The sequence below is a fragment of the Anolis carolinensis genome, chromosome 3 (genome assembly GCF_035594765.1).
Source record: "Anolis carolinensis isolate JA03-04 chromosome 3, rAnoCar3.1.pri, whole genome shotgun sequence".
Taxonomy (NCBI): Eukaryota; Metazoa; Chordata; class Lepidosauria; order Squamata; family Dactyloidae; genus Anolis; species Anolis carolinensis.
In genome coordinates, this window is record NC_085843.1 from 172,646,938 (window position 1) to 172,674,734 (window position 27,797).

General features: G+C 40.2%; 1 protein-coding gene across 2 annotated transcripts in view; it reads right to left on the reverse strand.

The window, feature by feature from the left end:
- cdhr1 (cadherin related family member 1) overlaps positions 1–27,797 on the reverse strand; it is an 80,198-nt gene that overhangs the window by 46,899 nt on the left and 5,502 nt on the right. For both annotated transcript variants that reach the window (XM_008114451.3, XM_062975817.1), the window contains exons 3-6: positions 14,465–14,610; positions 12,406–12,456; positions 7,467–7,556; positions 5,111–5,197 (exon numbers count right to left, since the gene is read on the reverse strand). In XM_008114451.3, the coding sequence (XP_008112658.3) occupies positions 5,111–5,197; positions 7,467–7,556; positions 12,406–12,456; positions 14,465–14,610 (374 nt within the window). The remainder of the gene's footprint in view (positions 1–5,110; positions 5,198–7,466; positions 7,557–12,405; positions 12,457–14,464; positions 14,611–27,797) is intronic.

Below are 27,797 nucleotides of genomic sequence, written 5' to 3' on the forward strand. Positions count from 1 at the left end.
CTGCCGGCAGCACCTTCTCATTTTTCTTCCTTGGCAGGCACCTCCATCCTTTCCCGAAGATAGAGGCAAATGGGAACTCGCAGGACATTGTGTGGCATGAGCACTGAAGACTGTTTTCCCTCCCGGGGCATGGTGGGAGTTGATGTTTTTCTTTTTCTGTGTTTCCCACTTTCTTTCTCAGCCAATCAGAGGTTTGGTTGACTGTGTCCATCCCCCCCCCCCCTCTTGTGGAATGTGCTTGGGACTTCATTTTCTTGGACCCTCTCTTGTATTTGTTTTTTTTTAAATGCTATGCTAAAAACATTTAAAATTTCCCAAAAATTAGTGGATTGGTGAAATGTTCTCAGACTTTTCAGACCTGCAGTTGTAAATGTGGACTACATGTGAGGCAGGTTTCGTGCTGATAGGCCTAAAATGACAGAGAAATTAGCCCCATAATTTTCCCATCAATGCCAATGGGACAAATCTTTCCAGCACAAAAACAGAAACCCCTCCCAAATTTGGGAAGTTGCCTAAAAATGGAATGTGTGTGTGTGTGTGGGGGGGGGGGCAAAAACCAGGCACCGAAAATTGCTGAATTGTACACCCCTACTATTTATTCTTTTTGTTAACCATGTATATATGTATTGCCGCTAAGAATGGCAACATTGTAAGGATGCAAAAAGATTAGCATTCTCCAAACTGACCTTTTTCACATCTGACCAAGAGCAAACCGGATGACCATTTGGTTGGGAAGACTGATTTATGACCTGCTCTGGTTTTCAAACGTGGGAAAGGACAATTGAAAGGGAGGTGTGAATGGGGAAGAAGAGACGTGAGGGGGGGGGGGGGAGAAACAACTGGATATACCGGGAAAAGAGCGAAAGAGGGGCAGTATAAGCTTTGTGGTCATCTTGGCAAGGTGGATTCAATAAAATTTTCAATAGCTCCAAGCTGTGTGAGCCTATCTTTGTGTCCTACATATTCCATGAACTGACAAACATATCTTACAAAAGAAAAAGGTGCACAATATCATATAACTGTTCATGTATGGAGATACCAACTATAAACATCCTATGCTTTGGGCATGTTATGAAGTTATTTTATTTTTATTTTACTCATTCAATTGGTTCTGATTTTGGGCCAAAAAGGTTTTTCACTGTAAAATGAAGATATGAGCACCATAAAACCAAAAGCTTTCATGAACAGTAAGACAAGAAGAAAAACAAAGAGTACTGCATTAAAAGCTAGGTGCAATCACCTTCTAGGAGCTTGGCTAGAACTTTCTCATTCCCATTGGTAAATTCTAAGGTAGCACAAGGTGGGATAAAATTGTATTTATTTTTGCCAGGTATGGATCAGGTGAGAAAGAAAGACTGCTTGATATTGAAGGAAAGGGTCTTATCTCTTTCCAGTAAAGAAGGGTGATTGCTTTTCTAGCTGTTCAGGGCTTCTCTCCTTCCATTTTTTTCTCCTGTTAAGTAGGATTGAATTTAATCTTATTTAAATATTTGTGCTTTGAAAAGCAGCTATCTGATTAGTGAGCTCTCCTGCATCCAAGGAAACATCAAAATAAATTTGTGTACATGAATTCTCTAGTTGGGTGGGAATCAAAGTTACTCAGCTGTGAGATTTTTATATTGCAAGCTCTATTAGTCCAGGAAACAGGAAGGTTTTTGTTTGCAGTGAAGTTTTATCTTTGTGAGAAAATGCACCCATTAAAAGTACTTGAACTGACACAAAAGAGCAGCTTAATAGTCCCAAAAAAATCATTTAGGTATAAGGAGTTAACAAGTGCCGTGCACATGACAAGGATGCATGAAGTTCTTTCTTGTTACTTAAGCACTCTTTGTGAACAGAATAAAAGGTAAAGTGAGCAGTGAATCTAAATACAAATATATTTCAACAAAGAGTACAAATATATATCCATAAAGCCTCAATTCTCATCAAAATCATAATCCCACCTTTCCCCAGTTTACAATAGAGTAAAGTAAAATTCACAAAATACAAAAGTTAAAATGATAAATGGTGAAATGATAAAATACTTATAAAAATATTAAAAACAGTAAAAACATTGACCATAACAACCACAACATCACAACAAAAATAACAAATACAGATTCCAGCACATTTTACAAGTCCCATCCTGACAAAACAATCAGCCCTCAATGGCCTCTTGAAACAGAAATGAAGGAGAGTAGAAAGGGTGTTAATCCAACTCTTCCCTGTGCAGGGAAGCCAGAACGACCTCCTCCCTTTTTATTTAAACATCCTTTTAAAGGAGAAGTTTGCAAAGATCAAGTCAGGAGGTGTTGTGATTCTTAGCTGTAAATATGTTTTTTATGGATTTTCACTGTGATTTTTAAAAATATGATAGACGTTTCTGTTTTAATGTTTTTATATTTGTAAATTTTAAATTGTGTTGAAATACTTTTAATGTAAGCCTCTTTGAGTCACCTTCTGAAGAGAAAAAGCAGGGTCTAAATAAAAATAATATTATTTATATATGTGATAACTTCTCTTGGAAAGAAATTCTGGAGGGTGGAGAGGGGGCAGTCACTGATAATGTGAAACCTGTTGTCGCTCTTCCTAGGATGCATCTGTGTTGAATAGGGAATTTAACCCTTTTCACTCTAGGAAGCAGAGTCTGGGGGCAACATGCAGTCTATGGGCTACACTTTGCCTTAAAGCAATGGTTCTCAGCCTGTGGGTCCCCAGCTGTTTTGGCTTTCAACTCCCAGACATCCTAACAGCTGGTAAACTGGCTAGGATTTTTGGGAGTTGTAGGCCAAAACACCTGGGGACCCACAGGTTGAGAACCACTGCCTTAGATCATCGGTTCTCAAACTGTGCTCCAAGGACCCCTTAGGGCTCTACAAGAGGTGCTCAGGGTCTCTGAAGATGCCCCATCTCCTGTGGGGTTTCTGCTAGTATTATTGTTGTTGTTGTTATTATCATTACAAAGGCTGGGTGGCCATCTCTTGTTAAGTTTAGGTTGGTTAAAATTGTTCTTCATTTTAATAAAATAATAATAATCTTTATTTGTATACCACCCTATCTCCCCGAAGGGACTCAGCACGGTTTCCAACATACAGACAAACATTCAGTTGCCAGAAGGAAAACCAAAGACAATATATAAAAAAACATTCAACACTATAACACAACCTAGTTTAACTGAACAAACTAAATACCAAAACTGAAAGCATCATAAAAAGCCAAAATCGTGTTAAAACATATTAAAATAAAAATAACAATATTAAATGCCCATGTCATTGTAGCTCTATCAGTAAAGGTTCAGCAAGCCAATGGCCAAGATTACAAAATGAACGTGGTCATCTATAAAAGTGGATGGACAAGGGATAGTACAACAGCATAACAAAGGGCATGGGAAGTGGATGAAATGCAGGACAGAGTATTATTTGATTACCAAAGGACTGGGCCTAGAGTCTAATCATTCTCAAAAATTTGCTGGAACATCCAGGTTTTCAGGTCCCTATGAAAGGAGGACAATGTGGGGGCTTGCCTAATTTCTGTAATTTAAATACTGTAAATTTTTTCGCACTGTGTGAATTAGGTCACACAAACACTCTCCATCCATCTGTCACAGGCCTGGCCCATGTCTGATATAAATACATTAAATATAATATAATATAATTATAATATAATACAATATAATAATACATACTATAATATAATATTTCTTGGGACTCCACAAGAAACTTTTGCTTTAAAAAGGGCTCCACATCTGAAAAAGTTTGAGAACCCCTGCATTAGAGACTCAATTGGCGTCAACACTCAATTGGCGTTTCTCAGACAAAACATCTAAATTAGTTCATCCAAACCTGCTTCTGTGTGTGGTTTTAAGTTATATTCAACTGTTCTAACTGGTTCTAAAGTGATCTGTTTCAATTTGACTAAATGTTTTAATACATTTTTCTCTGCTGAAATTAATTCTGCTTCAACTGATTTTATGGTACTTGTTCTTGAAATCAGTGGGCATACGATGGAAGATATAAAACTATATGCATAATGCTTTCATTTACTCAGATGAAATTGAGGTAAAGAGCTCCAATTAATTAATGTGAGATTTGGGTAAGTACAAATCATTTCAAATCTCTAGACACTTGGTTCCCAAGTGGGGCACATGCCTCACAGGGAGGCAATTTAATTTTTAAGGGAGAGGGATTCAAGAATGAGTTATTAACAGTGAATTTTTTGCACTTCTTATGGGAACATAATTTTTTGTGAAGTTGGAGAATGGTAGCATTAACTGTCATGGAATTGTGATTGAAGTTTATTTAATACTTCACAAACACTTTGCAATTACAGTTCTAGAGCAGTTACTATTATATTTGTCTCACCTATAAAGCATAGGACCCACAAGAAAGTGTCAGACATTCTCTCATTGATAAATTGTGAATTTTTTGAAATATCTTCATATTATTCATATTTTTTTAACAATTTCTTGATTATTTTTTCCTCAGTACATCAACTTTTTTTGTTCTTTTATTTTTCTCTTTCATGAATGCCCTGTGCTTTGGAAGCTTGTTTAGTCCAAGTTAATGGCTTTTTAGTCTTCCGTCATGTGAACAGGAGTTCACTTTTTGAATAATAAGAATTATATGTCACTTGGAGGGGGGGGATCAGGATTTTATAGATGCTTAGGTGGGGCATGACCAAAAATGTTTGGAAATCACTGCTCTAAAAAGATGGATAACTTTTGAGACCACATTTGTTTCATGCTGTATGGATTGCACTCATCCCCTGAGTCAATTATCAAGGGTTTAGTGCACTTGGACATAACTTCATTGTCAGAAACAAAACAGAAGGCACCTAAGTAGCCAGGCCCATAGCCAGAGGTGTGTGTGTTAAGAATTCAACCCTCCCCCCTGAAATGTTTCAGGTTTTAAAAAACTGGTTTACTCATGATTTTAACTGGCTAACCAATTCATGAGTAAAAAACTGAACATTGGGGGGGGGGGGTGAATCCTTAACCCCCCCCCCCCCCGGCTACAGACCTGTAGTAGGTTAGATATTTTAAGTGCCTTCTACCCCAGTTTCAAGTTTCCACCCTCTTCTTTGTGTTTTTGTCTTCTTCCTACTGGCTCTGAGCCCTTTAGTCCATGTTTACCTGCAGGAAGTAGGTAATGCTTCCCCCTGAACCTGTGTCTTTGTCTACTGCTTCAATCTTGAAAATGCTGCTTCCTGAAGGAGTGTCCTGTGAATTGAAAGAGAGTAGATAGTCAAAGCTAAGAGCAAAATGGAGAAGAGAGAAGACAGAAGAGTGAGGTGACATTAAAAAAGAGTACACGCTACAATGAGAAGAAGTGTTATAGAAAAAAGAGGGGAAAACATTATAATGTGAGTGGTATAAATATAATAAAGTTTACGGAACTGCAAATACAAGACAACAAGAAACACAGAATATCTAAGAATATGCTCAGAAGTCTACAGGCCAAAGGTCAGGAAAAGTCTGGCAGACCATTTGACCAATAGGGCATTTGTAGGATGGTGGGGATGTTGAGATATGTTCTCCATGTGATCAATACACACTTCAGTTATTTAACCTCCTTCAAAAATGATTTTGATAGTCTCTAGGAAAAGTTGATTTTGGACAACTGTCATTTTTAAGTTAGTGTCAGGACACAGACTTCTCTTAAAGTGCCACACACACAAGTAGTAATAACAAGTGTTTATTAATTGAAGTTTAGAACTCAAAAAACACTTAACTTCAGTGTTAAAACAAAAGGAAAACGTTTCGGCAACAAATAAAGCACTTAAACGGGAGCAGAGAGATAATCTGGATTATCTAGCCTGATAATCCGGTTTAAACACAGTCAAAATGTTCCAAAAAGCAACCGCCACGTTACGCTGTGGCACAAAGAGTCAGGAGAGAGCTAACTGCTCTCAACACGAAGCCAGGAGTCAAGCCTGAATTCAAAAGGCACAAAGGAAGCCAAAACGCCAATTCAAAGCAAGTCAAGTTCAGGAGCCAGTGGAAGCCAGGAGCATCAAGCCAGAAACGCCGAAGTGGGAGTAAACAAAGCCGTTGTCAGGAAGCAAACCGGAGTCAGGAGCCAGAAATGCCAAGCCAGAAATGCTGAAACAGGAATGCCAAAGCAGGGACGCCAAAGCAGGAGCAAGCGATGTCATCATCAGGAAACGGACCAGAGTCAAGGAGCCAGAAACGTCAAACGGAACGCCAAAGTAGGGAACATTGAAGCAAGGCAATAGTTCTCCAAACTCTACTTTTAACTTACTCGTCGGAGTCCGATGCTGATGAGACCTCCGCCTTTTCCTTATTAATCGCATCTGATCTTGATCTTGTTATTGGACCTTGCCTCCCATCCCTCCAGCCCCTCCATCTCTGTTCAAGACTTAGATCTCCCCATGTCTCAGGTGTATGAGAGGCTTGCCAATCCCCTGATGCAGCCCCATGGGCTGGCTCATCATCCACATTTACTTGAGTCCAGTCAGCACTCTCCATTTCACTCCCAGACCCATAAGTCCCAGAGAATCCCTCAAAAGTTTCCTCATCCGTGGGAGCAGTAAGTATGTTCCAGATCTTTTTCCTTTCTTTTTCCTCATCCGACTCCTGCTCTCGAGTAGACCTTTTGGTTCCTCTATTCTCTGCGATATCATCATCTAGTATGGACTCCTCATCACTAGAAAACCCATAAAACGTCTCATCCTCTAAAGGAGCCATAAGTATTTCCCAGACCCGCTTTACTTGTTGTTCTTCATCAAGCACCTGCTCTGTTAGCCCTTTTTCTCCTTCTAGCTGTTTCACCTGTAGAATCTACTGCCCCTTGACCCAACTACAACAGTTCTGTAAGATCGTCAGAAAAGAGCCTCCCAGTCTCTCAAGCAGTTCTGCATGTTTTTATCCAAATAAATCAACCAACAATTCTGCTTTTAAAAAGCATGCTAATATACACATTATGAAACTTTGCTCAAATTGCAGAATGTGCAATGTCTCCTTAGATATTATCTTCAGCTGATTATAATACAAGCAAAATCTTTGTGTTCCATGGGATTGATACATGCAGATTTTGTAGCTTGATTTCTATGGGGCCTTTTGACTTCTGAAAGATTGGACAGACTTCAAGGCAATAGTTTTACCCATGAACATAGCTCAAAAGGCTGTGGTTACTGGAGGTTCTCCAGCTTTAGAAAAGAGTGGCCACTTCCCAAACCCATGGAGTTTCTTCCAAAGTTCTTAAGAAATGTATACTTTATTTTTTTTAATCATGCATAAAATCTTATGCTTGTTGGAAATGTGTCATTTCTAATTATGAGGCCATTTGGAACTTTAGTGTAAATCACTAGAAGTCCACATTTTTAGTGGAGTTGTCTGGACTTAAAGTGCATTAGAGAAGCAACTTTCTGTGATGATTTGGCAATCTTGTACAGGTCAAATCTGGTCCTAGCTCACCATGCCAAGTCTGCTCCCCAATAATTCAAGAGAATGAATAAACTTCACCAACCTCTGGGACTTGGACTATATATGGTGAGTTGATAAATTCTGGGCTCTCATCATTAGCATCCGTCACAAGTATTCGGACCTTTTCAGCCACCTGTAATTGAATATAATGAAATTTTAACTGAGTAAAATGAATTAACAACCAGAGGTGATCATTTCCATGCATCCTTGGGTTTCATCTGTGATAACATAGCTTAATGACAATCATTTCGAAAACCATAAAAATGGAAAATATTGCAGAAAGCCAGTTAGCAAGGTAGTGACCCTAATCACTCTTCTGAACTACCCTGTTCCAAGAAAATTAAATATGACAAGAAGCAGGCCAGAAAATACCTATTTATAGTACATTCTCTCATTTTTATCACTTGCTTTAAGTAAAATATATAGCAACTTTAAAAGAAAGATCACAACTCAGCAGGGTTTTACATGTAAAGCTGCCATGTTAATTCCTGCATCTGCAAATACAGCTAGAAAAGAGCCCTGTCTAATAGTCTGGAGAGAGGAAATATAAGCAATTGTCTATTTCACTAGACAGACTAACATCCTATTTACTCAAATATAATGTTCACCTTTTTTGGAATTCCACTGGCTCAGAATAAAGGTCTATCTAATTTAGAGTAGAGCGTGGGAAAATGTTTTTGTTTGTTTGTTCATTCGCTTGCTTGTTTGCTTTGATGTTTTGCTTATTTGCTTTGTATATTTTGAATATACTCTCAGAAATTCCCCAAACACAGCTATTGTCCATGTCAGTTGGGGGTTTCTGGAGCTGTACTGTACTTCAAAATACTAACATTTTCACGTTCTGAGCCAGCATCCTACTTCAAAAGTAGCTAACTGGGTACAAATAGAAAATTGCAAGAGTAGGCATGAAAGCACCTCCTCAACTGTTTGTCCACTAGCTGCTTAAATGTAGAACTGTATTGCTCCAAATGTGGAAGTTCTATTTATCTATCATGGTTCATGGAGCCCCCGGTGGAGTAGTGGATTAAAGCCTTGTGACTTGAAGGTTGGGCTGCTGACCTGAAGGCTGCCAGGTTCGAATCCCACCCGGGGAGAGCATGGATGAGCTCCCTCTTTCAGCTCCATGCGGGGACATGAGAGAAGCCTCCCACAAGGATGGTAAAAACATCAAAACATCTGGGTGTCCCCTGGGCAATGTCCTTGCAGACGGCCAATTCTCTCACTCCAGAAGCAACTCAAGTTGCTCCTGACACGAAAAAAAAGGATCATGGATACTGATAGATCCATTGTCTATATGTGCATCTACACTGTAGAATGCATGCAGATTGACAGCACTTGAATTGCCACAGTTCTGTGCTTTGAGATATTGGGAGTTATAGTTTGGTGAGGCACTAGCACTCTTTGGCAGAAAAGTCCAAAGGCCTTGTAAAATGACAACTTCTATGTTTCCATAAAATTCAATCATGGAAATTAAAGTGAGGTCAAATTGCATTAATTCCGATACACACACATATTGGATATGTCAAAGGCTCTTGGAGCAGCAATTCACCAAATCACATAACCTAATATTTTATTCTGCAGTAGCAAATACTTTCCTTGTGTATCATGTAAACCAGGGTTCGCAAACTTTGTCAGCCATAGAGCACTTTTTGAAGCAAAAGTTTATAATGGGGCCCCAATAAATGTCTATACATTATCTATATATATAAAAGGATAAAGTTGCGGGCGCAGTGACTATAACAACAAAACTAAACATCCCAGAAATACGAAACTTGGCAACACAATGCAAAAGCCTTGCCTCCCGGTTACAACAACACAACCACACCACAAAACCACACTGGACCCACAAAACTCACAACAACGCATCGTGACCATAACAACACAACTAAACGCCCTAGAAATACAAAACTTGGCAACACAACACAAAAGCCTTGCCTCCCAGTTGTAACAACACAACCACAACACAAAACCACAATCCGGACCCATAAAACTCACAACAATGCATCGTGACTATAACAACTCAACTAAACGCCCCAGAAATACGAAACTTGGCACACAACTAAATGCCCCAGAAATACAAAACTTGACAACACAATGTAAAAGCCTTGCCTCCTGGTTGTAACAACACAACCACACCACAAAACCACAATCCGGATGCACAAAACTCACAACAAAGCATCGTGACTATAACAACACAACTAAACACCCCAGAAATACGAAACTTGGCATACAACTAAATGCCCCAGAAATACAAAACTTGACAACACAATGTAAAAGCCTTTCCTCCCGGTTGTATCAACACAACCACACCACAAAACCACAATCCGGACCCACAAAACTCACAACAACACATCATGACTATAACAACACAACTAAACGCCCCAGAAATACAAAATTTGGCAAAACAACGCAAAAGCCTTGCCTCCCGGTTGTAACAACACAATCACACCACAAAACCACAATCCAGACCCACAACATTCACAACAACGCATCATGACTATAACAACACAACTAAATGCCCCAGAAATACGAAACTTGGCAAAACAATGCAAAAGCCTTGCCTCCCGGTTGTAACAACACAATCACACCACAAAACACAATCTGGATCCACAAAACTCATAACAATGCATCGTGACTATAACACCACAACTAAACGCCCCAGAAATACGAAACTTGGCACACAACTAAACGCCCCAGAATTACAAAACTTGACAACACAATGCAAAAACCTTGCCTCCCGGTTGTAACAACACAACCAAACCACAAAACCACAATCTGGACCCACAAAACTCACAACAACGCATCGTGACTATAACAACACAACTAAACGCTCCAGAAATACAAAATTTGACAACAGAACACAAAAGCCTTGCCTCCCGGTTGTAAGAACACAACCACACCACAAAACCACAATCCGGACCCAGAAAACTCACAACAACGCATCGTGACTATAACAACACAACTAAACGCCCCAGAAATACGAAACTTGGCAATACAACACAGAAGCCTTCCCTCCTGGTTGTAACAACACAACCACACCACAAAACCACAATCTGGACCCAAAAAACTCACCACAACGCATTGTGACTATAACAACACAACTAAACCGGATGGCCATCTGTCTGAGGGGTTTGGGTGGGTTCTTCCTCCATGACAAAAAGAAAGAAAGGGGTTGGACTGGATGCAAACTACAAATCCCAGCACCCCATGGCATGGAGTCCATGCATTTCAATTAGAGGCCTTTTCCTTTTCCCTTTCCCTGCCATCCAACCCATTGACCCAGTTCCATGGCTCCGCAGGCAGGAAAGGCTGGGACGGATAGAACGAAGGAAGGAGGGAGGAAAGGGAAGTGAAGGAATGCCAAGGACAAGAGCCCTCCCTCTCTGCCCGGAAGGCCAAGAGCAAAAGGGAGAGAAAGACCATTGATCCGGTTATATTTACCCTCCTTTCTGACCAGTGTGTTCTTATCAGCGAGCTCAGGATTGGAGCAGAGAAAGGGAACAGCATAGGAATAAAGTAAACAAGGAGAGCACCCACTCTATCTATCCATCCACTCATCTATCCATCCACTCACCCACTAATAATAAACACCTACACAGGCAAGTATCAGCCATGCATTGAGTCTACGAGGCCATTCGGTGCTCATCCACCTCCCCAATCCCTACATTCACACTTGGCCTCCAAAAAAACAATTACAATAATAACAATGACAACAACAACAATACGAATCTACACCATCACAGGCAAGAAGCAGCCAGGCACTGAGACTGAGAGGCCAATCAGTGCTACACTGGGCCTCCAAAAAACAATACAGTAGCATCTAACTTATCCAGCCTTCATGACCACTACAACAACAACAATAATAAACACCTACACAGGCAAAACAAAAAAAGACTATTGTATCACAATAAGATGTAAACCGCACTCAGCAGAATCAGACATCACGATTAACAACAAACCAAAGACAACAGGGATCTCAAGCAATTATCAATCAACACAAAAATTGAAGAAGGTAACAGACTTCAAATACTACTACTAATGTGAGTATAAAGAAGGGTGGAGGTCACAGCATAAATACAACCTAATGTAGACTGACCAACACCACCAGACTAAGCCACACCAACGCGTGGCCGGGCACAGCTAGTATCATATATAATGCATATATAATAGGCATGGGCAAACTTTGTGACCAACATAATCTTAACAGTATTTCAGTGGCAGACCCCAGGGTCCATTCAGTCCAACTCCCTTCTGCCATGCAGGAAAAGCACAATCAAAGCACTCCCAACAGATGGCCACCCCACCTTTGTAGTAGTAGTAGTAATACTAATAATACTAATACTAATAGGTAAAGGTAAAGGTAAAGGTTTTCCCCTGATGTTAAGTCCAGTCGTGACTGACTCTGGGGGTTGGTGCTCATCTCCATTTCTAAGCCGAAGAGCTGGCGTTGTCCGTAGACACCTCCAAGGTCATGTGGCTGGCATGACTGCATGGAGCAACGTTACCTTCCCGCCGGAGCGGTACCTATTGATCTACTCACATTTGCATGTTTTCGAACTGCTAGGTTGGCAGGAGCTGGGGCTAACAGCGGGTGCTTATTCCGCTCCCGGGATTTGAACCTGGGACCTTTCGGTCTGCAAGTTCAGAAGCTCAGTGCTTTAACACACTGTGCCACCACCAGGGGTCCACTAATAAATAATAATAATAATAATAATAATAATAATAATAATAATAATAACAGAAACCTCAAGGGTCATCCAATTCAACTCCCTTCTGACATGCAAGAAAAGCACAAAGAATCATCTAGGTGGTGGGAGTGAAATAGGGTTTTGTAAGTAAAGAATGTGAGGGGGCGGGTAAGGCAGTGAGAGGAGCAGAAAGGAGCAGCCCCCAAGGGCTCCACAGAGCATACTTTGAGAATCACTGTTATAGATAATCAATTGATAGTAATAAGAGTGTTCCTTTTCTATGGCAACACTTACCGTACTTAAGCCATCTGAAATGCTGACAACAACTTCAATCTCATCTTCTCTCTAAAAATGGAAATCAAAGAATTACTTGTAGAATGGTTTTGAACTATAGGCCTTACAGTTTTCTGGATACAAAACTAATCTGGTTATGCAACTTTTGCTTGATTTTTACTGCTTTGGTTAAATAAGTAAATCATTTTTTCCAGAAGAACACTTCCAGGAAACATTAAACAATACAAGCTTACAGAAAGCTACTTAGAAATAAATCTTATTTAATTCTTATTTGATAGAATGGTAAATATTTCTGATCAAACATGCACTGGATCTGTCTATTCAGACTATCTGCATTGATAGGAGCCCCCGGTGGAGTAGTGGGTTAAAGCCTTGTGACTTGAAGGTTGGGCTGCTGATCTGCAAGCTGCCAGGTTCGAATGCCACCCGGGGAGAGCGCGGATGAGCTCCCTCTATCAGCTCCAGCTCCATGCAGGGACATGAGAGAAGCCTCCCACAAGGATGGTAAAACATCAAAATATCAAGGCGTCCCCTGGATAATGTCCTTGCAGACAGCCAATTCTCTCTCCAAAAGCGACTTGCAGTTTCTAAATTGCTCCTGACACGAAAAAACAAAAAACAAAACTGCATTGATAGATTTGTGGGGAAATACTTGTCTTTTTTTTGTACTGACATATGTATATACCTTGGTTAGCAAAGTCTCTTACAAAGAAACTCTTTCCCACAAAGTCTTTTAATGCTTGCTCATCTCCCAATTTCCTCATCATCCCCTATCTAGTTGGAAAGGTTCAGCACCAACATTGGAAAAATAATGAAGGAAGGCTGAAGAATTTTTGGAACTGGGTTGTACCAGCATCTTTGAGGTAAACAGTAAACAAAATACATCTTCAGCTGAGGAAAAGAGGAATTGTCTCCTAGCTGATTCTGCCCTAACATTGCATGCCTACCCATGATGGCCAGGGTAAATTGCAACTGACTGAAATGTTTCCACTGCATGTAATAAACTTATCTGACTATACCATATAAGACAAAAAGTGGAGAAACCACAAATGAAAATACATTCAAAACTCCTGAGCAAATTAATGTCTGGAGAAGGTTTCTAGTTTAGATATCCCTCTCTTCTACATAGAAGTTGTTGTTTTTTAAAAAAATAGTATATTATTCACACAAGAGTGTAAAAATATGATGTGTGGTTTGAATGAAATTGTATGTAAGGTGTATGGTTGGGGCCTATATAGCCTGAAGATACCATCCTAGGAAGAATGAATTATAGAAAACTGTAAAAAGCTGATGAAGGAAAAACTAAAAAACTGCTGACATGACCAGAGACAAATGATTACCCTTGTGGTGGAAAACAACATATTTACATTACCAGTGACAATGATGCTTTTAAGTTACGGAAGTCAAACAATGCTCTTTACTTAAGAAGGAAAACTAATATCTGTCTGGAACTGATGGATTCAGCATGTTTTAGGTGGCAAAACAACCTGTCAGTCATTTACAAAAATTTGGAACAACATCAGAAAGAAAAATGCTATTTAAGAGACCTCTTTATTTTTCAAAATTGTGTCAGATCTGCAATGGAACACAGAGTCTGGTCACCTGCTGCTTTCTCCAAGGGATGGAGAGAGATGGTGTATTTGCAGAATTGCAGATTTGCAGGGAAAAGTAATCTAGCCAGCCTGCGGTTTTCTTCTCCAGGAGCATTAAAAAAGGGATAGAAATGTATGCATGATGAATGAATAAATGTTTATATGTGTGTGAATGCTGAGTAAAATGTATATCCCCTTTGTTTGTGTACCCAATGTAGTTATATAGCCTATGTGTGTCTACTACTTTCTCTGTATTGCTCAGTGATATACTCTGTCTCATTGGAAATGGAATTAAATAACCTTTTTAATGTTTAAAAAAAGTATTCATGACAAGACTTCCTCCTAGAAGCAATATAACCCAAACATGAATTTATTGCCTCAGTAAAACTAGACCATCAACAACCAACATATTAAAAATCAAAATTGGGTGTTGCAGCATAGCTAGGTTCTGCTGTTTTGCATTATACCTCTCGGTCCAGCTCCTCGATGAGTGTAACATTTCCATAATTTGCATTGATGGTAAAATAATTTCTTGACCCAGCTTCAAACGCCATGCCATATGTTACTGGATCTCCTTCTGGATCAGTTCCATTTAGAGTATATACATGAGTACCTGGGAGAGATTTGGAAAATTACTTCTAAATTGTTCTAGGAGATTTCATCAATAAAAGTCATATTAAATGTCAATATTATTTTATAATAGCAATATCATTTTTAAAAAAAGAAAAGAATCCAGTCTTACTTACAATAGTATATTTTTAACATGTAAATGTGTATATTATAAGCATTGTATATATTTCAAGCAGAGCTTGGAAAGTTCCTTTTAAAATTTATTAGAAGCCATTTTAGCCCCCCTTCAAATCTATAACTACTATACTTAATTACATTTTTTGAGCCTCCGGTGGCCTAGGGGATAAAAGCCTTGTGACTTGAAGGTTGGGTTGCTGACCTGAAAGCTGCCAGGTTCGAATCCCACCCGGGGAGAGTGTGGATGAGCTCCCTCTATCAGCTCCAGCTCCATGCGGGGACATGAGAGAAGCCTCCCACAAGGATAGTAAAACATCAAAACATCCGGGCGTCCCCTGGGCAACGTCCTTGCAGACGGCCAATTCTCTCACTCCAGAAGCAACTCCGGTTGCTCCTGACATGAAATTTTTTTTTACAATTTTTAAAATTGAGAGTTAGCTATCCTATTCCCTCCCCCAAAATTAATCATAATTGTTATTCTAAAGCTTCTAAGAATGATATAATGTGTTATACTTTGATATAGAACATTTTTTTTCTCCTAACTCATTGTTAAGTAAACAAAGACAACCTGATAGAGATCATGAATCAGTACATGAATCATGTGACATTCAGTTAGTGAGGTCAGACTCCTGCTACTAGAAAAGTAACTTCAAATAACAGTTACATTCTAAAAGGAGGGAATTTTCCTTATCACATTGCCACGGCAGTGTTGTCATAATTCTATTATAATTATAACCACAAGCCACTAATTATGTGTAACTTACTGATATTCTGAAAGTATATTTGTATGGAAGTAGTAATAAGTCAATTAACCTTAATGCTGTGATGTTGCCTGTTAGGAGGTTAGGAGGAGGTGAGGATTTACTTGAGATGCCTCTGCAAAAGTGGGTTCTGAGAAAGGATTTATTTAGGCTTCCTAAGCTATGGGCTCTTACAGAAAGATCTAGAGATAATACTGCAATAAAGAAAAGTGTTTTATTACAGCTCCTTGGATTTTGCATATTGTTGTCACCTCTATATCCACTTATTCCAATTTTTGATTGGTTATAGCAATTTCTTATATCTGCACCAGGGCTCTTCTGAATTTATCTTTTAAAGCGGGAGCATAGTTTATGGAATCATCATAGTTCAAAGGACAGCCCCCCCCCTTTTTTTAAAAAAAAATGTTTCAGGGTTATAGTGCTAGAGCGTCAAAGTGTAATTTCACTGAGGCATTGGCATACTATTACACTACCAACTAAGAGGAAAAATTAAAATGAAGAAGAAAACAGTACTCTTTGTTCTTAGAGCGGAAAAGAAACCCATATGAAAGTAAAAATACTGCAAATGCTTCCAGGATTTGCCAGAAAATAGACTGGGACAACAGAAATATCAAAAAGCAACATATAAATCAAACTAAGCCACAAATACTACAACCTCCTCATTTCCTCCATCTGGAAGAGCTATGTGAAGGTCTAGAATTCATTCCATCCATATATATAGGAAAATTTCCAGAAGCTCTTTTCATAATCATTTGGATTTTACTCCAAATCTTATTTAGTTAGCCACCTGCTACAAGACATCTTAACCCCCTAGGGTCAAATCCAAATTGGGCTTGGATGAACTTCTGTAGCATATCCAGAACAGAAATATACAAGGGCCTATGAATGGGTGGTGCAACCCTTGTGCTGTTGAATTGCTGATCTGAAGGTTACCAGTTCGAATCTGCAGGGGTGAGCTCCCGCTGTTAGCCCTAGCTCCAGGCAACCTAGCAGTTTGAAAACATGCAAATGTGAGTAGATAAATAGATAACGCTTCAGCGGGAAAAGGAAAAAAGATGCTCCAAGCAGTCACACTGATGACACGACCAGGAGGTGACAACACAAGCTCCTTAGTTTGGAAATGGAAAAGAGCACCTCCCCCAGAGACAGGGATGAGCACCGGCTCCAGAGCCAGAAATGATAGGAGAAGCCTTTGTCTGTGTATGTTTGTCTCATTGTAACAAGACTCTGAATATTTGCCTGTGTTTGTTTATATGTTAATCCACTCTGAGTCCCCTTGGGGAGAAGGGTGGAATATAAATGAAGTATTATTATTATTATTATTATTATTATTATTATTATTAATTATGATTACAGCAGGTAGCATTGCAAGAAATATCTACTTAGCCCAGGCATGGGCAAACTTTGTTGCCCTGGGGCCACCTTCTGGGTCTGGCTGCAAGGGTCGGGCCGGGAGGGAGTGTGGGTGGGGCTGGAAGAGGAAGAGACACACGGCACTCACAAGAGTGTTCTTACCAGTACCGTGTTTCTCCCCCGCTTCTCTTCTAAGTCTGGGAAAGGTACAGGTGCGCCTTCCCAAGCCTTAGAGGTGAAGGAGAACACATGGAGCTGGCGAAAACCCTTTCTTCAGCACTGTGTTTCTTCATCAGTTTTCCTTTGAGTCTGGGGAAGACCCACCTTCCCAAGGCTCAGAGGAGAAGGAATAACATGGCTCTGGTGATAGTCATCTAACCAGCACTGTGTTTCTCCCCTGGTTCTCCTCTGAGTCCAGATAAAGTGGCCCACCTTCCCAATCCTCAGAGGAGAAGGAGAAACATGAAGTGGGTGGGAATCCTTTTTCCAGCACCGTGTTTCTCCCTCATTTCTCCTCTAAGTCCGGGAAAGGCATGCCTTCCCAAGGCTCAGAGGTGAAGGAATAATATGATGCGGTTGATAGCCATCTTGCCAGCACCGTGTATCTCCCCTGCTTCTCCACTGAGTCCAGGGAAGGTGGCCCACCTTCCCAAGACTCAAATGAGAAGGAGAAACATGGCGCTAGAGAGAGTTCTCACCAGTGCTACATTTCCCTCCTCACTTCTCCTCTGAGTCTGGGAAAGGCAGCCTGCCCTCCCAAGACTCAGAGGAGAAGGAGAAACACAGCACTGGTGAAAGCTCTCTGGAGACAGCTCATCAGCGCTGTGTCTCTGCCTCAGCCATCCTCTCAGCCTGGGGACACAGTGGGCTGCTGCGTCTGCATGCTCAGAGGAGGACCGAAACAGACAGGGGTCTGAGAGAAGAGGCCAAAGGGCCATGTCTGGCCCATGGGCCTGGGTTTGCCCATGCCTGACTTAGTCCAATCCTATGAGTATCTGTTAGGAATGGGTTCAATAACATTACATACTTTGCATAGGATTGTTTCAGTCCTAAACTGTCTTAGAATCATAGAATAGTAGAGTTGGAAGAGACCTCATGGGCCATCCAGTCCAACCCCCCGCTAAGAAGCAGGAAATCGCATTCAAAGCACCCCCGACAGATGGCCATCCAGCCTCTGCTTAAAAGCCTCCAAAGAAGGAGCCTCCACCACAGTCTGGGGGAGAGAGTTCCACTGTCGAACAGCTCTCACAGTGAGGAAGTTCTTCCTGATGTTCAGGTGGAATCTTCTTTCCTGTAGTTTGAAGCCATTGTTCCGCTTCCTAGTCTGCAGGGCAGCAGAAAACAAGCTTGCTCCCTCCTCCCTATGACTTCCCCTCACATATTTGTACATGGCTATCATGTCTCCTCTCAGCCTTCGCTTTTCAAGGCTAAACATGTCCAGCTCTTTAAGCCACTCCTCATAGGGCTAGTTCTCCAGACCCTTGATCATTTTAGTTGCCCTCCTCTGGACGCTTTCCAGCTTGTCAACATCTCCCTTCAACTGCGGTGCCCAAAATTGGACGCAGTATTCCAGGTGTGGTCTGACCAAGGCAGAATAGAGGGGGAGCATGACTTCCCTGGATCTAGACGTTAGACCCCTATTGATGCAGGCCAGAATCCCGTTGGCTTTTTAAACTGCCACATCACATTGTTGGCTCATGTTTAACTTGTTGTCCACGAGGACTCCAAGGTCTTTTTCACATGTACTGCTCTCGAGCCAGGCGTCCCCCATTCTGTATCTTTGCATTGCATTTTTTTCTGCCGAAGTGAAGTACCTTAAATGCCACCCCTTCCCTGAATTGTAGGAATTGTAATTTTCTGAATGAAACCAAAGGTTTCTAATATATCAGCGCCCCATCAAACAAATATTCCTGGTATATCTTGCAGGGTTTTCCTTAAGAGCTAAATGGATATGCCTGTGATGATGGCAGAACTTTGGTAGCAGTGTACGGTCCCTTCTCCACTGCCATATAATCCAGATTATCAAAGCAGGTAATCCACATTATCTGATTTGAACTGGATTATATGAGTCTTCACTGTCACATTATCAAGTTGAAAGTAGATAATCTAGATGTAGTAGCCGTGTAGCCGTGTAGAAGGGGCCAAAGATACAAAAGAGCTTGGAAATATGTTTCTACACAACAGCAAAATTATGACTGAAGAACACTCAGGAAAATGTTTAGTCCAATACCACCCTGAACCCCACCCCCTCCGTTCTTGAGAACCCTTTTGGCAGCAATTTGAGCTGGCTGCCATTATTAGTTTTTTTTCTCAGGCTAGATTCACTTTATCAGGGTTTTTTTCCCATGCTGGGTCTCCAGCCTTCAGATGGTTAACATTCTTCAACTTGGGCTGAGCTCATGGCATGGATTCTGGTCTAATGTTTCAAATACACCAGAGTACCTCCATAACAATGCCTGTGCTCCCCAATTTAAGACAGAAACCAAGAAAGGTTATGGGTACAGCTTACAGAGGAAACTTTCCTCAACAGCTATATCCCTCAGCTTCCCTTTTGTACATATAAAGCAAAATCTGGTATTTTATGTGCTCATTCTATTTATTTTTTCATGGAAAAGGAAATAGCAAATGTAAGAGACTCTTGGGCAGCTAAAAAAGAAATGACCAATAATGGAGGAAAGCATGAAATATTTATCTTCATGGCTTTTTGGAGATCAGGGACATCATTCAAAAATGGAACAAATTCACTGATCATTCCTGTGGCTTTTCTACCAAACTGATGTTGTGAATATCTACAGATGCCTCACTAGTTGTGTGGTTGTTAAACTGTTAATAAAGAATTAAAACTGGAGGGCTTTATGACTTTCCTTTTCAGCTCAAGCTCATGACTAAGTGATATTTTTTACACCTTTCTGAGCACCAACTCTCCATACCATTAACACCCTGGGAACACTTCCCAGCACAGAATTAACACCAATTAAAAATCTATCTTCAGCACTCCTGCCTCCTCTTACCGAAAGCAAAAGTGAGTTAAAAGAAAGTCTTATCTTTATGGGCACAACCAAATGCAAACAAAAGCAAATACAGCAATCTCTTCCCCTATGGCCATTAGTAAGGTTCCAGTTGTTCTGAAACTTCATCCAGGCATCTAGCCAACTAGAGAACCAATTTATCAGGAATTCAATGGGAACAATAAATGTTGGGAGGATAATTGAAAGGTAGAGTTTTTGCTTGCATGAGAAGGAAGGTAGGGAGCAGAACAAAGGAGAAATGATCAGTGGGGCAGATGACTCAATCCAGACTTTGTTTCAGACCCTGATATCAGGGACACCTCAAACACTATGCATGTTAGTTTCTCTGTTCTGTATGCCAACAGAAGCTGAGGTACAAGAAGGAGAGACCCTGGAAAAGTTTATGCTGCAGTTTTGTGTTTTGGTAGCTGCTGAAAACCTAGACAATGTGCCATGGGATATCTCTAGACCTGAAAAGCATGTAGCAGCTTAAATATACCAAAGCTGCCAGCCACATCTTAAAAACCAAACAGGGTCAGGACGAGTTACTACTTGAATGGATGACCACTAACAAAAATCAGATATTGTAGGATATATTTCAGTGGAATGTACTGGCAAAACACCTCTGAATATCCTTAAACTAAGAAAACCCCATGAAATGTATTGGGCCATCACAAATTGATAGGTGATTCAAGGCACATGCACACAAAAACACTTTCTGCACATAGTCATCATCTGGGCAATACCTTCCATAAAGCCAGCTAGAATGCTATAAAAGCACAGAAACATTTCACATATGTTATGCTGCTATAATTTTTACAACACAGATTAGGAACTGCTGATCCACGTGCCAATTTTGACACCACTTCTCCCCATTCAGTCCACAAAGGTCCCTGCTGAATTTCCTCTGTTAAATCCCAGTGCCCTCAAAAACAGGGAAGAGGCAGGACAGCAGACCCTGAAGTTGGCCTATAGGCAGGCATGTAGCCTGGGGGGGGGGAGCTTGAGGGGGTTCAGCCCCCCACCCCCAAAATTCTCAGAGTGGTCCACGAGAAGGCCTTACATTTATTGTTTAAACTGTTATGTTTATTCATATCATGATCTGATCACCATGCTCAATATATCCCATATGCATGGGAGTATTGGGATAATGATACAAAAGGTTTGCTAGGGTAGATCCTCTCTCACCCAGACTCACCCCCAGCACCCCCCCCCCCCCCGAACCAAAATCCCATCCCCTCTCAAATAAAAATCCTGGCTACGGGCCTGCCTATAGGTAAAGGTGGGGGCAAGTGGAGCCAGTCAGAACTGTTGCTTTGAAGCAACAGATGTCATCTTAAACTGACCACATTTGAGTTATTGAAATATTTTATTGAAATAGGCCCTATCTGAAGGTCTGTTCAGTCCATGTTTAAATGCAAAGAAAGCATGCAGAGAGTTTTCAGGTGCCCAACTAGACAACCAACCATCTAAATAAACATTCAAACCTGTTGGTCATAGCTTTATCTCACCTGGATACAGTCTTCCTCACTATGGTGAGATGCAATGTTCTTCGACTAGGAATAAAGTACTTCTGTCTAAAAATGCAGCTACACATATACATTGGCATATACAGATACCGGTAATCTTTTTTTGGCTCTACATAAAGGAAAAAACTACTCCTGATATATATTTGCTTACATGACATTAACCCTGCCAAGGAAATGAAGGAAGAGTGAAGACCAGATTAAATCATCACTCGAGGATGCTACCATCATCTTGAAGTGACAGTTCCTAGCCTTAAATCACTTTTCATCTTTCTCAACAAAAAAGGTTGCAGGTTTACTGATTCTGTGTATGTATGAAAGAGTGGATGGAGAGTATGTAGATATGGAAAGAATATTTGGATTTTCCTTTTTAAATGTTGAAAACAGATTTCTTGAGTTGGGAAAACCTTGACAAGCAAGCTTGGGCTGATGAGAATATTCATAATTTGAGACTTATTCTGTAAAAAAAAGTAACATGCATTTTGTATGCTGAAAACAGCATTTTATGCATGGAGACTAATATTGGTTTTCATGCTGTTCTCTGTGTAAAAGAGTTTGGTGTTGTCTTTCTCACAAAAACACCCATGTGCACATTTTGTACAGAATAAACCCTGATGTGTAGTTTTTGAAAACCTTTTTTGTAGGAAGGATAACATTTCTTGTTTCTTCTTTCAAGAATGAAATTACTGAAAAATTACCTTCCTGTGTGTGAGAGGGAGGGAAGAAGGGAGATTTTTATAGATGTGTTTATGAAGAACATATGAAATGCATTTCCTGCATGTGACCTTCCATTATGCTTGCCACAAGCTGAAACAATCACCTCAAAAAATATCATATCACTGCCTTACAACAATCTTGAAAAGAAGGTTAGCATTGTGTGAGGATAGGAGAATAACTTGCTTAAGGATCAAATTAGATATGATTCTAGAAGCCCAGGCCATAATAGTTTGGAAATGCAATTTCTAATGGGAAAAGTACAGGTAAAAGCTCCTCCTTTAAAGTCACAATGTCGTTAACTGAAAAATATACCGATCTTCAATGCAATATCTAATTTGGCTACTTAAGGATAGTTGCGTGCCAGAGACAAAATGCATTATGCAGCTGATAAAAGTACAGAGTAATGGGGTTGGGGAATCCATAGGCCAATGATGGGCAACCTTTTGTGCTTGGTGTGTCAAAATTCACTAAAAAACCTAGCATGACTTGGGTGGTGTGTCACTTCGGGGGGGAAAAGCCATAATTTCACAATATGTATAGTTCAAATAACAAAAATGTATAATTATAACTATTTAATAAATTAAAAACTATTTATTACCACTATTTCCATGTACAACAATCTATGCTACCTCTTGCAGTTTCCACGCTTTCTCTCTATTCTAGTTTCAATGTAGTCATGAATAATGAATAATATAATAATAATATAATAGTAATAATATGATAATATACTACAATAATAGAATAATACAATGAGATTATATATAATTAAATATAATGTGCATAATTCCCATGGAGTAAACAACAAAACCACTGGACCAAATCACACCAAATTTGGCCACAAAAGACATAGTCATCCAATCAATCTGCATGCAGCAGCGTGTCAGCAAAAATGGTTAGGCGTGTCAGTGCTGACACGTGTGTCATAGGTTGGCCATCACTGCCACAGGCAATCCTACATATCAACCAGGATATAACCTTCTTTAATGGAAAGTGAATTTTCAGCTGATATGTATTTTAATGTGTGATTTTAGCCTATTGTCTGGCAAAAGTGTACAATCTGTTCTGTGCCGACATTTGTAGGTTGGATGAAGCAGAAGAGTCTCTGAGCTTGTGCAGACTGCCATTTCTTCACGATCAAGGTTCTATATGCAAACTTCTGAGCATATGGAATAACATTTCCAGGTGTGTAGCATTTATATTACAAATTTTTGAAGAAGGAACATATATTGTTTATACATGATTTCCTTGCTTTTGTCAATAAGGCTAAAACAGTGATTTCCTCTGTAATGTGTTTTGAGAGGGCAGAAGTGTGCCGAGATAAAATGATTCAGCATGTTGGCTGTACTCATCAATACTCTGTCCTTTAATACAGGAGACCCTATGCAGGTTTGGTTTTCTTCTCATACAAGCAATGCTGTCATCCCAAATGATACACCTGGATATTTAGACAAAGCTAGTTTTACAGAGAAATGTCAATACTCTCCGGAGAAGAAAAGGGAACCATGATCACTACCGGTCTTACTATTAGGAAGAGTGAGATCATCATACAGATACTGGAAGGCTACTGAGGCAGTAGCTTTTGACACAAAATAAATAATAACTGAGGCAGTATGCTGCATAGATTGTCCTGGACCCCTCAAAACAACTTTCTGCTTTTAGGAGCTGGGAAAAAAAATGTCCCATTGCTTATATTGCGGGGGGAAACTTTTAACTTCCAGTTCAGCTGAATTTTATCCATTCTTCAATTCAGGACTGGTTCAAAAGTCTCAGAAAAAAATACTTTAACTATAATATGGGACAATAAGCTGAAGTCATCCAAAATGATCTCCCCTTCTATATTTTCGCTGCTGTAGTCTTATATTGAATTGGTATTGGCAGCAAGATATCATTCTGTGAGAGTATTCTCTCTGTGTCTCTGTGTATTGGGTGGAGCAGAATTGTGGCCATTAGGCCGTGGTTTCTGGAATGCACACTGTTCCAGCCCATCAATAATAGTTTGTGTCCCTAATTTTCATACCTTCAAAAATGCTATCCCATTCTTGTTAAAAAAGGTACCATTTTGATCCAGCTTTTGCAATGGCAAATGGGAGAGCAGGACTCCAGGAAAGAAATATATGGGACATCTCACAGTGGCTAGAAGAATGTCTGTTTTGTGTTCTGGAAGCTAGTTCAGATATACCATATTTCATTGCACAATAGTTGTACTTTTTATCCCTTTTTTAGCCACAAAAAGGTGAGTGCCTATTACATGGTAAAAAAAAAAAATCCCTCCGTTCAACTATAGTGCCTCACTCACCTATGCACCCACCTGCTGTCTTTCACCTAAGGTGCTTCTCACAGCTGAATCTGGAAGCAGTGGGTAGTGGGTTGAAGAGAGTGATATTATCAGCTCTCTTCAATCCAGTGCCTTTGAACTCAGGTGAGTGAAACTTCACTTGCCTGAATGACTGCCCCTCTTCCAGCAATGGTGCTTCACTTGCCCACTTTTTGACTCAGCCAAATGAAGTGACGCAGCTAAAAGGCAGGCAGGCAGACAAAGCTGTTGTTTATGTAGTAGGTAAAGGTTTTCCCCTGATGTTAAGTCCAGCCATGACCGACTCTGGGGGTTGGTGCTCATCTCCATTTCTAAGCCGAAGAGCCGGCGTTGTCCGTAGACACCTCCAAGGTCATGTGGCCGGCATGACTGCATGGAGCACACTTACCTTCCTGCCGGAGTGGTACCTATTGATCTACTCACATTTGCATGTTTTCGAACAGCTAGGTTGGCAGGAGCTGGGGCTAACAGCGGGCACTCATTCCGCTCCTGGGATTTGAACCTGGGACCTTTCGGTCTGCAAGTTCAGAAGCTCAGTGCTTTAACACACTGCGCCACCACCAGGGGTCCTGTTTATGTGGTAGGTGTGGGGAAATTGTATAGAATCCATTCTGTTTTCATTCTGTTTTTGGGTAACCCCTCCCCTTGTTCTGTTTTTGGGAAGATTCTTCCCAAAAAAGAAACAGAACTCAGGGTTCCAAATTATAAATCCAAACACCCCTCTCCTAATCTTCCAGAATCTTACCAAAGGCAGAATGGGGAGCACCCAAAATTTGAAATGAAAACAGAATGGATTTGCACACTCCTATTATGTAGTGCAGCGAGGCATGTGGAGAAAGAAGCCTAGCTAAACTGTTCATAGCAGAGGGGGTCTATCTTTCTCCACTGGTTACACTGTATGCTGATTGTCTGACAGCAGTACATTGGGGTGATGCATCAAGACTACAACTATTATGCAAGGAAAACAAAATTACCAATTTTGGGATTGAGAAAGGGGGTTTGACTATTTCACAGTGGCGACTATTAAAAGGTCAAATATGGTAGATACAGTAGAGTCTCACTTATCCAACATTCTGGATTCTCCAACGCATTTTTGTAGTCAGTGTTTTCAATACGTCGTGATATTTTGGTGCTTAATTCGTAAATACAGTAATTACAGCATAACATTACTGCATATTGAACTACTTTTTCTGTCAAATTTGTTGTATAACATGATGTTTTGGTGCTTAATTTGTAAAATCATAATCTAATTTGATGTATAATAGGTTTTTCCTTAATCCCTCCTTATTCCAACATATTCGCTTAACCAACGTTCTACCGGCCCGTTTATGTTGGATAAGTGAGACTCTACTGTAGTTAGATAATAGGTGGATGGATAGATGGATAGATAGATAGATAGATAGATAGATAGATAGATAGATAGAGGGTGGAACAATGAAATATTTCAAGCGTTAATCCAGAAGGGGGTAGGTGAAGAAGAAAATACACATTCTTCAAATCAACTATTTGAGAATTACTGTGTGTTAGAGTAATCTTTTTAAGAGTAACAATTCCATAATATGAGGATATGAGCTTACTAGCTCTCAAAGCATTATATATATTCATTACACCTCCTCAAACACTGTTTTTAAGAGATTTATAAACTGGTAGTGTTGAAAAGAAAGAATAGTTTTTTCAGGAAGATTATAAGAAATAATGATCATAATTATGGAAGACCTTTTGTTAATGTACATCCATAGACACAGGTGGTCTTTGCTTAAACGTTTTTGGATTAAGTAGAAGTCCTGTCCTATAGCAGTATAAAGTGAAATAGATGGGATTGTGGAGGCCGCTTTCTTTACACTGCCAGGAGACTCTCCCTGGCTTCTTGCCCTTTGTTGTAATGGCTTGCAGCACAGTACAAGCAGTTAGAAATGTCATTCATTGTCTTAGGAAGTGTCAAGATGTATTCTCAGGCTGTACACAATGGCAAAGCCTTGGTTCACTTTTGTACCACTACTCACAACAAATATTGTATTTATTCATATCTGATGTTCATCTTTTTTGGCTAAATGATCTCTCCAAACTTAGGGTGCGCATTAGATTCGCATTATATGATGATATTAGTCCCGAGCCAAAGCCAAAGGAGAAGCAGCTTCAGGAGCTGCACCTGGAGCTCCTATTTTAGGCACAGCATCTCTCATTTAGTGACCATGGCTCAATGCTGTACAATCCTGGGATTTGTAGTTTGGTGAAGCATCAGCATTCTTTGGCAGAAAAGTCTCAAGGCCTTATCAAACTACAGCCCTCAGGTTTCTATAGCATTGAACCAAGGCATTTAAAGTGCACTCATTCTACAACATCAGTAGATCCCAAGGTTTTCCTTTCAATTGCGGGAAACTTTGGTGCTCTAACATGTTTGTTTTAAAAGGGAAGCAGGCAGCAATGGCAATGCACATCTTTTTTGGCCAAAAGACAAAGAGTGCACGTTTTGCTGCTGCGTATTACATTTGCCAGCAAATGCTTCAGATGCACTTTTGTATCCTTGGGGTGCCATTCTAAACACAATACTTCTTAGAGGACTATATTCAGTTGCCAATTGCCAACACATTTCACATCAAACTGGGCAATACAGGTGTATGCTGCCCTCAAGCCATTTTGTCACATTTATGTAAACTGTAGATTGCTCCCAGTGCTTTTTGTAATCCCCAGAGTTATTGCCACTGCTTAAGTATTTGGTAGTGGGAGGGGATAAATTTTAGCTTTGCCATAGGACAGGGCTCCCCAGCCCCGCAAAAAGGCTCTAAATTGTGATGATTCTAAGCAGTCCATTATTATTCTTGTTGGTGTTCCTCAATACTTAATAAACATTTCTTGTCTCTTTTCAAAGTTTTTCAAACATTCTTTCTATTCCTAGGTACAACCCTTTTCAGACTCCAGGCTTGCTAATTGCACCTTTCACACTTGGTTAATAGACATTGGTTCTTTTTCCCTCCCTGGACATTCCACCCGTTATATACACTTGCTTTATCGCCCTCAGATCCTCTGAAGATGCCAAGCATAAATGCAGACAAAATGTCAGAAGAAAATGCTGCTAAAACACAGCCATACAGCCCCAAAATCACACAACACTCCAGTGATTCCAGCCATGAAAACCTTAGACAATAAAAGTTCATACTAAAAGCCAGATCAGATTCACTGTCCTGACATGGAAGCCACTACCTCCCACTTTAATAAGTAAGGTAAAGAGATTTATTTCACCATTGCTAGAGTTGCCTGCTAGAACTTTAGTCATTTCTATAATTTCGCATTGCATATGCCATGAAGATTACAAGTAGATGTGAGGTGTGATGCACTGGATTAGAACAAAGATGGCTGCAGTATTTGCTCTTTGC